At 37.4% G+C, this 12365-nt stretch overlaps 1 protein-coding gene across 1 annotated transcript in view; it reads right to left on the bottom strand.

Annotated features, from left to right (window-relative positions):
* Window positions 1–12365, bottom strand: part of ROCK2 (Rho associated coiled-coil containing protein kinase 2) — a 102043-nt gene that overhangs the window by 39476 nt on the left and 50202 nt on the right. The window contains exons 3-4 of the mRNA XM_080616318.1: window positions 8003–8103; window positions 1434–1571 (exon numbers count right to left, since the gene is read on the bottom strand). Of these exons, the coding sequence (XP_080472444.1) occupies window positions 1434–1571; window positions 8003–8103 (239 nt within the window). The remainder of the gene's footprint in view (window positions 1–1433; window positions 1572–8002; window positions 8104–12365) is intronic.

A 12365-nucleotide genomic window follows, 5' to 3' on the forward strand; every position in this document is an offset into this window, starting at 1 on the left:
GTAAAGATATTAATACAACACAATAATTAATGACAACACTATGCCTTTATACAGCACTTTCATTACTGCCCTCAAGGGCTTCCATTAAAAAAAAAAAAAAAAAAAAATCTAAATTATCTAGTACTCTGGTTTCACTTGTTTTTCACAGAAAATAGGCAGCACAGTGAAGCAGTGTGATCTGTCCCAGTTTCTAGCTCAGAACAGGACCTACATTTTCTTAAAGCCAGCTCAATGTCCTATCACATTGGACACAATCCCTAAATATAACACACTAGTAAACTTCATCACAGAAGGCATAATGACAAATGAATCAAAGTGCAGTTGCAATTTACAAGCACACACATTTATATCACAGTTGCTACACTTTCCTTTGAAAACTGAGTGTTGTACATTTCTTGTTACTCTCAGCTGCAAGTGAAAAGTAAAAATCATTCCAGACAACTACTGTCATTAGAACTAAAACAAAGAACTAAATAAAAATTCATCTATTTGGTTAAGTATTCTTACTGAATATAGGTAAGAACTCAGAATATTCTCAGAAGAGCAAAACATATAATTAAAAAAACTTTGTAAAGCATTTCTTGCATACATGAGGCAAAGTGTTATGAAGAACATATGGAAACCTGAAGGCCGGTCTTTACTTATTAAATATACAGAAGCATGGCAATATATGTAAGAGCATTTAAGTATATTAATTATTTAACAAACTGAACTACTAACAGTTTCTCTAAGCATACACTTTCATTACTCATTTATTAACTGGTATAACTTACAAGTTACAACAAATTGCAATATTCAGTACTGATTCTTCCCGAAGGTGTCATTCTACTACAAACATGATGATGACACATACATGTCATGAGAGAGCTGCAAGCAACAGTGTTCAAAACCAGCTGAGGAAGTCAACTTTCCATTACATGGATACTATGTCTGAGCTGACCACTAAACAGGAAGATGGTTTCAAGCAAACTACTGCTACAATCTCTTGTCTTACAGGAGACCCAGAGTGTGCACTTATCCATCTACCAAATCACAGGTGAAAAGAGAAGAACTACTTAGAGCACTCCCAGTACTAATTGCCTGTGATCCATTGACTGTATCATGAGGAAAGAATGGAAACAATGTTGACACTTGTTTCTATATTTCTATACAGATTTTTCTTAGTTGGAAAGGTAGCCTCCCTATTATTCCAAATAATTATGTAGGTATTTCAAAAATCTGTTTGTTTCATGATGCATTTGTAGTGACTAAAATGCAAATTAATCTACTGTCTAACACATAGAACTCAGTGAAAGTGCTGCAAACATGTTTTAAATAGTAAAATCTGAACCTAAACCATGATTTGAGTTTCGATGTGAACTCAAAACCAGCGCAAGACTGAGAAAATTGTATGGCTTTATTATTATTATTTTACTATTACTCATCATCCTTACCTGAACCACCCACGGGCTGTTGGCGAAGGCCATGATATCTCTTTCTTCCCAGAAAAAGGCTGAATCTGATCTCTTGATCATTTCAAATTTACTGAGTAGCTTCATTGCATAAACCTTTTGTGTCATTTTATGGCGAACCTGTTGGTTAAAATAGAAGAGAAACAATGTTTTTAAAGCACCTTGCAAAAAATATTAATACTGGCATAGTATATGTCTCCTGTGTGCAAGCTGCTTTCTGGGATGCAATGCCTCCAGGTTTTCATATACCCAGTTTTCTACACCGTAAAGATTTGAGAACTTCCAAACCTGGAAAGAAAAACCTAACAGCTGCTTCAGAAAAATACAGCAGGGTGGAACAAGAAGGATGCCAAATGAAGTAACATATGCCAGAGCCTGGCCAACTGCTGCAGCTGCTGCTGCAACCCCAGAAGAGGAGCTGAAGGATGTATGTGCCTCAGGCTGCAGGAGCTCTTAAGAGGTTTTACTGAAGATGTACCCATACAAGCACATACTCAATTCACCATGGCTATGAAGATAAAAATGACAGCTGACTCCAGTAGTCTGCTTACTCAAACTGAAACTAACCACCTCAACCCCCCACCAACAAAGCAACCAACCAACCACCCCCCAAAAAAATCAAACAAATCCAACCCGCAAGTCAGAATGAGAAAAGAACCATCTTTCTCTGAAAAACTGGGCTGCTGCTCTTAACACTTCCCGAGTAAACGTGTGCACTTCAAATCATCCAGAACACACACACACACACACAAAAGATTTGTTTACAGAAGAAAAAGAAAATGCTCATTAAAAGTTCCATTGTGTAAGGAGAAATAAAATGCAGCTCTGCTTGTATTTTCTTATTTGAATACCATCTATCCTTGTATTTACTCATGTTAGAAATTCTGCAGGCAGTTCACGTCAGGCTCTTACAATTCCTTTTTTTTCCCGAAAAAAAACATTGCTCCAATTGTTGAAGTAGTTCTTAAGTTTACCTTACATGGTGTAAAATTAATAACATAAATCTTGTTCGAAAACTGAAATTATAACTCTTATAACAAAATCTGACAATATTTTTGAAAATTTCATCTGAATAGGGGCATGAAACAAGATCCTTAAGGTACAGACTGTAAAGTCATTGCTCTGTTAATGAAACGTGAGATTTTTTGCTACTTTATGAAACAGCTACTAAAGGACCAGGTTTTTAACATCCTTGAGTATTCCTTACTGAAATCAAGGTGAGAAGTGTTCAGCTGTAAGATGTCTGAGTCAGCAGAAAAAACAAATGAACTGCATCTTAAGTTTCAGCATATATTCTCCACATGAAAACAAAAAATTCAGTGGACTAATTTGTGAAATCAGAACCGAACGGTTAAGATTTTCTGGTGCATTTAAAAGCCTCCCATTTAGTAAATTAAAACATCTCTCTCAACCTCTTAGTTTTACACAATGTCTGAGTTCAGTTATGCTACTTGAAAGAATATTTAATAGGCCCTTTTCCTGAACAGCTGTAAATGTTTCAGGTTCATTACAGCTGCAGTGCAAAGCTTCAGAGAGGCACCTATTTGCTTTACAAATATGGGAGCATCAGCCTCTTCCTCCTGAGGAGCTGTAAACATTAATGTTGCTGAAACCAACAGGAATGACCTCTAGAAATAGGAAAAGGTGTGTGTGTGTATGTCTCTGTGTGTGTGTAATCTTGGAAAAAGTGAGAACATGAACTGAAACTGGATTATTTATGAATTTACTGTTCTTGAAATTGGAGGGTTTTGCTCTCAAGATACAGGTACAACAGTTTTAGCATTAGTATTCTTGCATAGTTTAGCACTATTCAACAGCTTTCTTTATAGGTAGATCAAAAAACCTCCAACCAAACACCAAAACAAAAATGCATTACCTACATGTGTCAACAACTCTATAAACTTGTATATTTTAAGACACTAATAACCAGCAAGTGATGGTGTCCTTAAAAAGGATTTTGAAAACTATCTCCTTCCTATTTACTAATCCCACATGGATTACTTACAAAGACAAGGTGGTACACCACAAACTTTACTCCATAAAGCAGAGCTTTTGTAACCCTGCTCAAAACCAGAAGAAACATGAAGACCAGCAACCTCAAAAAGATATTCAATTGAAAGATGTTCAATTGAAGGTGCATTTTCTGTGACTGTTCATGTACAGCTCTGCAATGTATTCAGTAGTTATAATTCCTCAGAATGTAGTGTACTCTTGCCAGTGTGTAGTTCGCACCACTGCCTTCATTTACAAGAATAATTGTTTCCCACTATTTAGGGGTAAGTCAGATAAGTCAGCAAATGCTGATGCTCTCACAGAGGAGAAGCAAAGCACAGGGCTAGAGGGACCAGAAACCAAAGTCTGTACATCTCTTGAGGGTGGTGCCAATAGGTTATTAGTTGGCTAAATTATTTCTTGAGGTATTTTCAACAGAGGTTCATTCTCTGTACATAAATGAAGGCATCAAAGCAACAACAAGCATACTGGCACACCCAAAGACTGGTGTCTTGGGACACCTTACAGGTGAACAGACCTACCATCATCATGGCCACTGGAGATTGCCTATTTAGCTGCTAGCCACTGCGCTCTTTACCCAGAGCTATATTTGTGCATACATATATTGGCTCATATAGCAGATTATTCATGTATTAAACTGTCATGATGTTTCAATTTCTTCCAACTGTTTAAATGAACTGCCAAATTTAAACTGCTGCTCACCAGAGCTCACTCTCAAAATAGGTAGGAAAATCCCTTCATGCCATTAGCACTGAGTAACATGGCCTCATTTAACTTACGAAAATGCAAAAAGAAGTAAGAATTTCCTGCTACTCTGTTTCATCAACCTAAGACTTTCAAAAAACAAGTACATGCAAACTGAATCCCCAATTTCTACAGCATTCATGTCAGAAGAAAATGCATAAGCAAAAATATAACATATCCATTAGAAGCTATCAGATTGATAGCTGATCATGGTACCATCTCTTTTCTGATAAGAGAAAACGAAGATCCTAGAGTGGAGTTCTGAAATTAATTCTAAGGTTTGAAATAATCACAAATATCCTGAATTACTTGTATAGAACTCTACGAAATTACTACAGATAGGGTACCAAAGTTCATGCCCTGACAAATTTTCAGGTAATAGACCACAACTGCTTTATTTATAAATATATATATTATATATGTATATAATTTTATATAATATTATATGTAATTTCATATATAATTTTATAAATAATATTTTATATATGTATTTTTCTATATTTTATATATGTATTATAGACCACAACTGCTTTATTTATATTTATTTATATTACTATAGAAGGTACACATCAGCAGTGGCTGGGGGACTAAACCTAATAAGGAAAGCACTTAATGGAAAAAACTAAACCAGCACCAATCACTGATCTGCAACACTAAGAAATCACATAGTAAAGACTATCACCCAGACCATTCTCTGCTACCCAAATACAAGAGCTAGCCTTGCATCAGTTTTCTATTTGAGTACATGATCTAGTCAGCGTGCTGTGTCACTGCAACATTACAGTATTTTATGATTAGATCAGAGAGAAGGAACTAAGGATGTTTCAATTTCAAATCAATAGGACTTTTTCTCAGTGAAAACAAACAAGAGGTACTCAGGATGTGCTTTCATAAATTACTGTTTCTGCATAAACCACAAGTAACATATTAAGCACCATAATTCAATTTTTCTGTCTGCCTTAGACACCAGTCACTTTTATTCACGGCACTGCATAACAGAAGCAACCTGGCAGCTGGCAATTATTTTCTTTGCCTTCCTCATCACTACAGACCCAGCAAAGCCAGAGGCCAGAGCTCGAGAGTAGTTTAATACATCTGAAGTTACACGGAAATTGTTTTTCCACCAAAGTCAGATGCTCACTTGACTGGGCTGATTCTTTTTTTTTATTAATTTCTGAGGGGAAGAAGGAAGGAAAAGTGTGGCTTTTTTTAAAAATCTAGCTATATGATACAACAGTAGAGAATGTGGCTTTTTTTTTTCCTAGGATCTGGAAAGCTGGTCTCCCCCACACCACTTCTTTCACAACAAAAAGCCAGACTGGAGCAAAAAGCTTGGGGAAACAAAATTAAATTAAGGAGGACATAGCTGACTATTTTATGCTGTATATGAATAAACTTAAAATTTGGCTTGTTACAGTCAACTATTTCTAATACATAACAAATATTTGTGCTACAAATATTTGTGAACAATGGCACACACTGATAACGTGACATTCATGAATTTAACCATGTACTTCATCATGTTTTATTTATGGTTCTTTCTGCGTTTAGCCCCCACTGAAGCAAATTTCTATTTTGATCACAGAATGTGTTGCAAAATATTTTGATTACTGCAAATCCATCATCTGCAACTGTGGTGTTAACATTTTGAATGGAGCAGAAATAGATAGAGCTTAGCTCAATAGTTTAAACTTGTATCATACCTTGTGAGGCAAAAAATCTAGGTATGTATGCCCTCATCACCAGCTAATATTAGTTCAGATCTACAGCTGTTTATTTATTAACCTACTGCTTTTTAGCTGTAAGACTGCATAACATTATGATTTATATTTGTATTTTTTTACACCTCAGAAAAAAAGTGTTCTTTTAAGTTGGCAAGAAGTACAGAAGAGCTCTATACGAACACACAGAAGTTCCCTTCTAGAACCTAGCATTCTTAGCTTTTGTTATTTGGGGGGCCTGAAGGACTTATGTAAAGAATTAAAAAATCCCCATGGGAATAATGAAAAACCAAAACAAAACCATCATTATATGACCAAGTTACTATGCATTTTACCACAACATTATAATGATGAGGCAAATGAGAAGTTTGTCTTCAGACCCCTCAAAGTACCTAACTGCAGTGCACACACTGAAAAATCAACTCTACTTTAAACTGTGCATGACTCAGTGAATTAAGAAAAAAGTTTCCATTCAAAGCCAGAACAGAGAAGAACTTACATGTGAAATGAAATGTTAAGAAAATGTAAATTATTCATAAAAACCTGTAGGTTCTTAGAAATATATGTATGAAAACAATGTATTTTGAATTCTGAAGCACATTAAAAATACAATTCTCTTGGATGCTCCCAGCAAATACATCAGCACAACTTCCAAAAAAAATGCACCTGACTTCTATTATTGGTATCTTCATCTCTCCCTCCCTGCTTCAACAAATGAGGAACTCTGCTCCTTACAACCTGATTCTTCAATGACTTCCCATGCAAGTGCATGAAAAGGAGCATCTCTATTAGCTGCTGTAAGTGGATACATATATAATGATAAAAGCGTCTAATAGAAGACTTTAAAACAAACCATCTGACATGACTGTCAGTGAAAAGACAAAGAGTAGACTGCTTTCTTACAAAGCTCCCTGCAGCAGCCCTTTCGCAAAAAAAAATTAGGTTCTGCTGAAGCTTTTGGTTTTAATCTCTTGCCAGCAAGGATATAAAAGCATATAAAGATAGATATTAAATCTTTAAAGTCTTATTTGAAAAGGTGAATCTTGGGAATCTTTGGAAACACTCCTCACCATACTTAATAAATTCTTCTGCATTAAAAAAGTGCAAACAGAAAGAAATAGGGGAGAGAAAGCTACATTCTCATGTTGCCACACTTGGATGAAGTTGCCTTAAAAACTCACATAAATGAATAATAATTGCCGATTGAAGGTTGTTAACTGCTACATGAATTGCATCTAAATTTGCACATCACTCATGAGTCATACAATCTTAGACTAGTTGCAGGGGATTCTTCCCCAGTTCCAACTAATTTCACCAATACTAATATGAAGAATGCAAATAATTTTATAAATGGCTAACAAATCTGTTGCCATTATATGTTGCGGAACTCCTATAACACTTCAGAATTAAGACCTTGCCACATTTCTCAACAAAGTTCCAACAACCTTTGTATTTTCCAAAATCTCTTTACATTACAAGACAATAAGATTCTCCTGGCTTCTTAGTGCTAAATTCCATGGCAAAAGGCACAAGCAAAAATCCCTCTTCTTCTCTTCCTCTAGAAATGCATGGCTCAGCTGGTGCACAGGTGTTAGCTCATGATAACTTGTCCTCGGTGTTTGTATTCTCAGATTCTATCTGGCACTTTTATCCATAACTTATTTCAAAACTGACATATCAATCCATCATATGGATCGTATGTTCACATTTTTGTGCTATTTATCACACAGTACGAGTTGGAAGTCCAGAAAAAATCAAAACTGAGTGAAAAGCAGACTATGCATGATATACTAAGTTATTTTATGCATTTTGATTGCCTTAAAAAAAAAATTTAGAATTGACATGAACTTCCTTTTCAATTTGATCTAAGGATAGGAAACTGTTTTTTAAGTCCTTGAGAATCCATCATGTCTTAAATGTACTGTTTGCTATGCACAGAAATGACATCATGATACAATGAAAATAACACTACGTCTTTGTAAGAATGCATTTTAGATATAATGCATGCAAGACTGAGGAAGGTTTTGGCTAGAACCATAGATCTGTCTAACCATTAAATCATTACATTCTTACCAGCTGCACTTCTCCAAAAGCTCCTCTTCCAATCACCTTAACAACGTCATAGTCTTCGGCTTTCATTTGTAAAGCTCGGATTTTTTCCACAATCTTCTCATCTAAAACAAATCAAATGAAAATTGTGGTAATGCAATGCGTATTTGAAGAATACAAGAATTTTCTCTAACATTTTTCATTTAGAGTAAAAAAAATATTTATTTAACTATTTAGAGCCTTCTCAGGAATTCTTGAAATCTGCAGTCACTATTAATATACCTTTTCATTACTGTTGGAAACCACTAACCATCTACCTGTAGCTGTAGCAACTTAAGTGTTTCTTGGATTTTGCTGGCTCTTGTTTCACACCTCTAATAATCATTCGAGCTTACGGGAAGACTCTGGTAATGAGAACCAGAGATGCTTATCTTCAAATTTCAGTTACTCCTTGCGCCAGGATCCACTGACACTGCATCAATAACACAGGGGTGTGAAGTACCTGGTTCACACCAAAGCACTGCAGGTGCAACTTGCTCCTACACACCTGGAGGGTTCAATAGCAGTCAAACAATGAGGAAGGTCTCCGTGTAACCTTCACGTACAACTTCAGATCATGCAAGCATATGACTTGAAATCCACTCACATTCATTCCATACAAAATAACGATTCAAGTTTATGTATGTCTACATAGCTGCTGGCCACCTCAAAGTGTTTTTAAGTGTTCACTACACATGTAGTTCTACCCTTTTTAAAATCAGGTCTACAATGCTCTGTTGAAGTATCCTCTAGTGCAATATTCTGCAGACAAACTGTCTTTCAGTATTTTTCTTGCTGGCAGTTGTGGGAATCTGTAAACACAACCAGTGAAATCCTGACCTCTGACAACTTCTAAAAACATGCAAGGTCGCAGACTCTTCAATTCTGTAAATGTAGCACACTAGTGAATGCTAAATGCATTTTAAAAATCTATTCTTATTACAAGCAGAAAAGATAATGGGAGCAATGAACAGAATCCGTAATACTGGAGGTAATCTTTCTTAAGTGTGACAAGCTTTGACACTACCCTCATACATGCTCAGAGGAAGAACAAAACAAAGTGAACAGTTTGTCTGGAGCGAGACCTCTACCAGGCAAGAAATTGTATGAAATGCTATGGATGCTTCTATTCAGAGAGGAGCAGAGGTGTATATTGCGAGATTCATGTTTAGCATCAAAGACCATGGAATTTGATCCCAAGAAAGGCATTAAAGCCAATCTCACAAGTGAATAAAAGCAAAACAAAAAGGGATCAGAGATCAGTTAATTCAATATGACATTAAAGATGAAATTGTCAGAGCGGAGTTAATGATAAGGAGCATCCAGTAAATAGTTTAACCATTCCTACATATTCATGAACCTGGCAGCTACAAGCAATTCAGGAGATGCTTGGCTATCAAGAGCACTTCTTTTGATCCAATTGAGCAACAAGCCTAATCAGGAAGGCACTCAGATCTATTACTCACAAACCAGAAAGAACTGGCCAAGGATGACAAAGTCTGTGGCAGCTTGGCTGAAGCAAGCATAAGATGGTGGGATTTAAGGCCCTGAGAGAACTGAGGAAGGAAAATAGCAGACCTTGGACTTCACGAGAACAGACGATGGCTTGTTCAGGGAATTCACAGGCAGGATCCTGTGGGAAGCCACTGAGGAGGGTAGAAGAGTGGGCTGATCTTCAAAAATGATTAAGTTCAAGCACAAGAACAGTTCATTCCAGTTAGTTAGATATAGAGCAGGCATGGCAGAGAGCCAGTCTGTTTGAATGCGTAACCTCTGCCTCAACTCAAGCACAAAAACCAGGTTTGGAACATGGAAGCAGGGAAGGGGTACCCAGCAGGAATCTCCCAAGTATGGACTTGAGAAAGCCAAGCTCATCTGGAATCAAAACTAGCCAGGGTTATGAACAGAAACAAGAGCCTTTATAAATACATTGACAAGGAAAGAATCAGGCAAATGTCAGCCTGCTGCTGTCAGTGTGGTAGGGGATGTAGTGCCAAAGGACACGGAGAAGACCAAGGTACTCGATGACTTTTTTGTCTCAGACTTCACTGGCAAGCTTTGCTCACAGGCCTACCAGCTCCCCAGAGCTAACAGCAGCGGGGGGCAGTGAAGTACTGCAGTAGAGGAAGTCAGAGTTAAGGACCAATAAAGCAAAATTGACATGTGCCAGGTCATAAGACAATACAAATGCACCCAAATGCGCTGAAGGAGCCAGTCAACACCATTACCAGGCTGTTCTCTATGACCTTTGAATGGTCACAGCAACTTGGGGAGGCTACCGATGACTGGTAAAGGGCAAATGTCATGTGCGTGTTCTAGAAGGGGCAACAAGGAAGATCCAGAAAGCTACAGGCTGGAACAGCATGATGCTTAAGGCGAGCCTACTTCCAAGGCCTTGAAAGGCAAGAAAGGATGAGAACAGCCAGAACTGATCTAAAAAAGGACAAACTGTGTTTGATTAACCTGACTGCCTCCCAGGACGAAATGTCTGCCTTGTGGATAAGGGGAGAGCAGTACACATTCCCTTGTCTTGACTGTACCATGACTTTTAAGACAGCATCTCAAAGTATCTTTGTAGCCAAATCAGGCCAACATGGATTGCACAGAGGACTTACAAGGTGACTGAAAAACTCACTGGAGAAGGGGGAGATATTAAAAAAACAAACAAACCCCAAATAAGCAAACAAAACAAAAAAAAACCACCCCTCAACAACTGTTAATAATGAGGGAAGAGAGACTGCTAGTAAAGTTGTAACGACAGAGGCAACTAAAACCTCTAAAGTAGACAGATCTGCTGCATTCAGTGTAACAGTAAGATGTGAAGTAATCCAGAGTTGAGAGAATTCTGAGGCTGTTTTCTACAGTGAATCATGAAGGCTTAGACAGAAAGCATAGGACAGCAACAGCTTCACCCACACCAAGTTTATTATTTCAGTCATGACATGAATTAATTTTGCAGTTTGAGAAGGGAAGACTTGCTTGGAATCTTACTTAATTGCAGATCAGAAACTCTGGCACAAGACAAGAAGGATACATGCAATTCACAGGAAGCAGCACTAGAGAAGGAGTATCAGCAAATTTCAAGTCAGAAAGAATGTGCAATTACTCATTTGAACGCAATGTTACATCTCATGAGGGAGGGGAATCACATGGATTTATTTTAAAATGTTTCTGAGATGTTTCAAATGTTTTTAGATGTGTGAGATGAGATGGCAGGGAGTTAAATGTGTTGATAAATAGGGTATAGTTTTACACAGCTCCATTATTAGAGGAATACTTCTCTGTTCAAAGTAAAATACAAAAATTATGAACAATGTTAACAGAGCTCCAGTGAAACGGCTTTAGCATTGAACACTGCAGTTAAGCAATGAAAAACCCAGCAATGTATCAAGTAAGCAAATGAGATACCAACCAAGGAATTACCAGTTTTATCAACCCTGTGAAATGCTGAGGATGGAGAAATTTTACTTGCTCTCCTAAAATATGAACAGAGTATTTTATTGGAATGGACCTAGTACAACTGCCTGACCACTTCAGGCTTGACCAAGATTCAAAGCATGCTATTAAGGCATTGTCCAAATGCCTCTCAAACACTGACAGGCTTCGGGCATCAACCACCACTCTAGGAAGCCTGTTCCAGCGCCTGACCACCCTCTCAGTAAAGAAATGTTTCCTAATGCCCAGTCTAAACCTCTCCCGGCACAGCTCTGAACCGTTCCCATGCCTCCTGTCACTGGATAACAGGGAGAATTGCTCAGCACCTCACTCCCGATGTCTCCTCCTCAGGAAGCTGAAGTGAGCAATAAGGTTGCCCCTCCTAACTCCTTTAACTAAGACTTAATAATCTTAGTTAATAACAGCAATCATCATCTAGGGATGCAGACGCTGTGGAGGTATCAGTTATACAGACAGGTTGTTTATTTTGTCACAAAATTTAACAGATATGGAGCAGATAATCAAAGCATGGAACTCACCTGAAACAAAAATCAGGCTACAAGAAAGCAAGCTCAGAGAAATCCTGAAGCACTGTCATAATTACAACATGCTGGATCATATGATTTAGTTCATGTATCACATAACATGATCTAATTCAAGGTGCAGGAGACCTTTTGAACATTAGCCTTTTAGCAGAGGACTACATTTTTAGAAGGTTTCACATGGATGAGTTTGTACATTTGTGGTATCTATATGCACAGATTGTACCCAACCGCCTCATGAATTTGCAACAGCACAAAGCCCAGCAGAACAAAAATGTTAGGTTTAAAGGATGATACTAGATGGACTCACCAGCCCCAGAATATAGTAGAATCCAATAAAAATATTGTAACATTTGAGAAAAAGCCCTAAA

The sequence above is a fragment of the Psittacula echo genome (assembly GCF_963264785.1).
Source record: "Psittacula echo genome assembly, chromosome: 4".
Classification (NCBI taxonomy): domain Eukaryota; kingdom Metazoa; phylum Chordata; class Aves; order Psittaciformes; family Psittacidae; genus Psittacula; species Psittacula echo.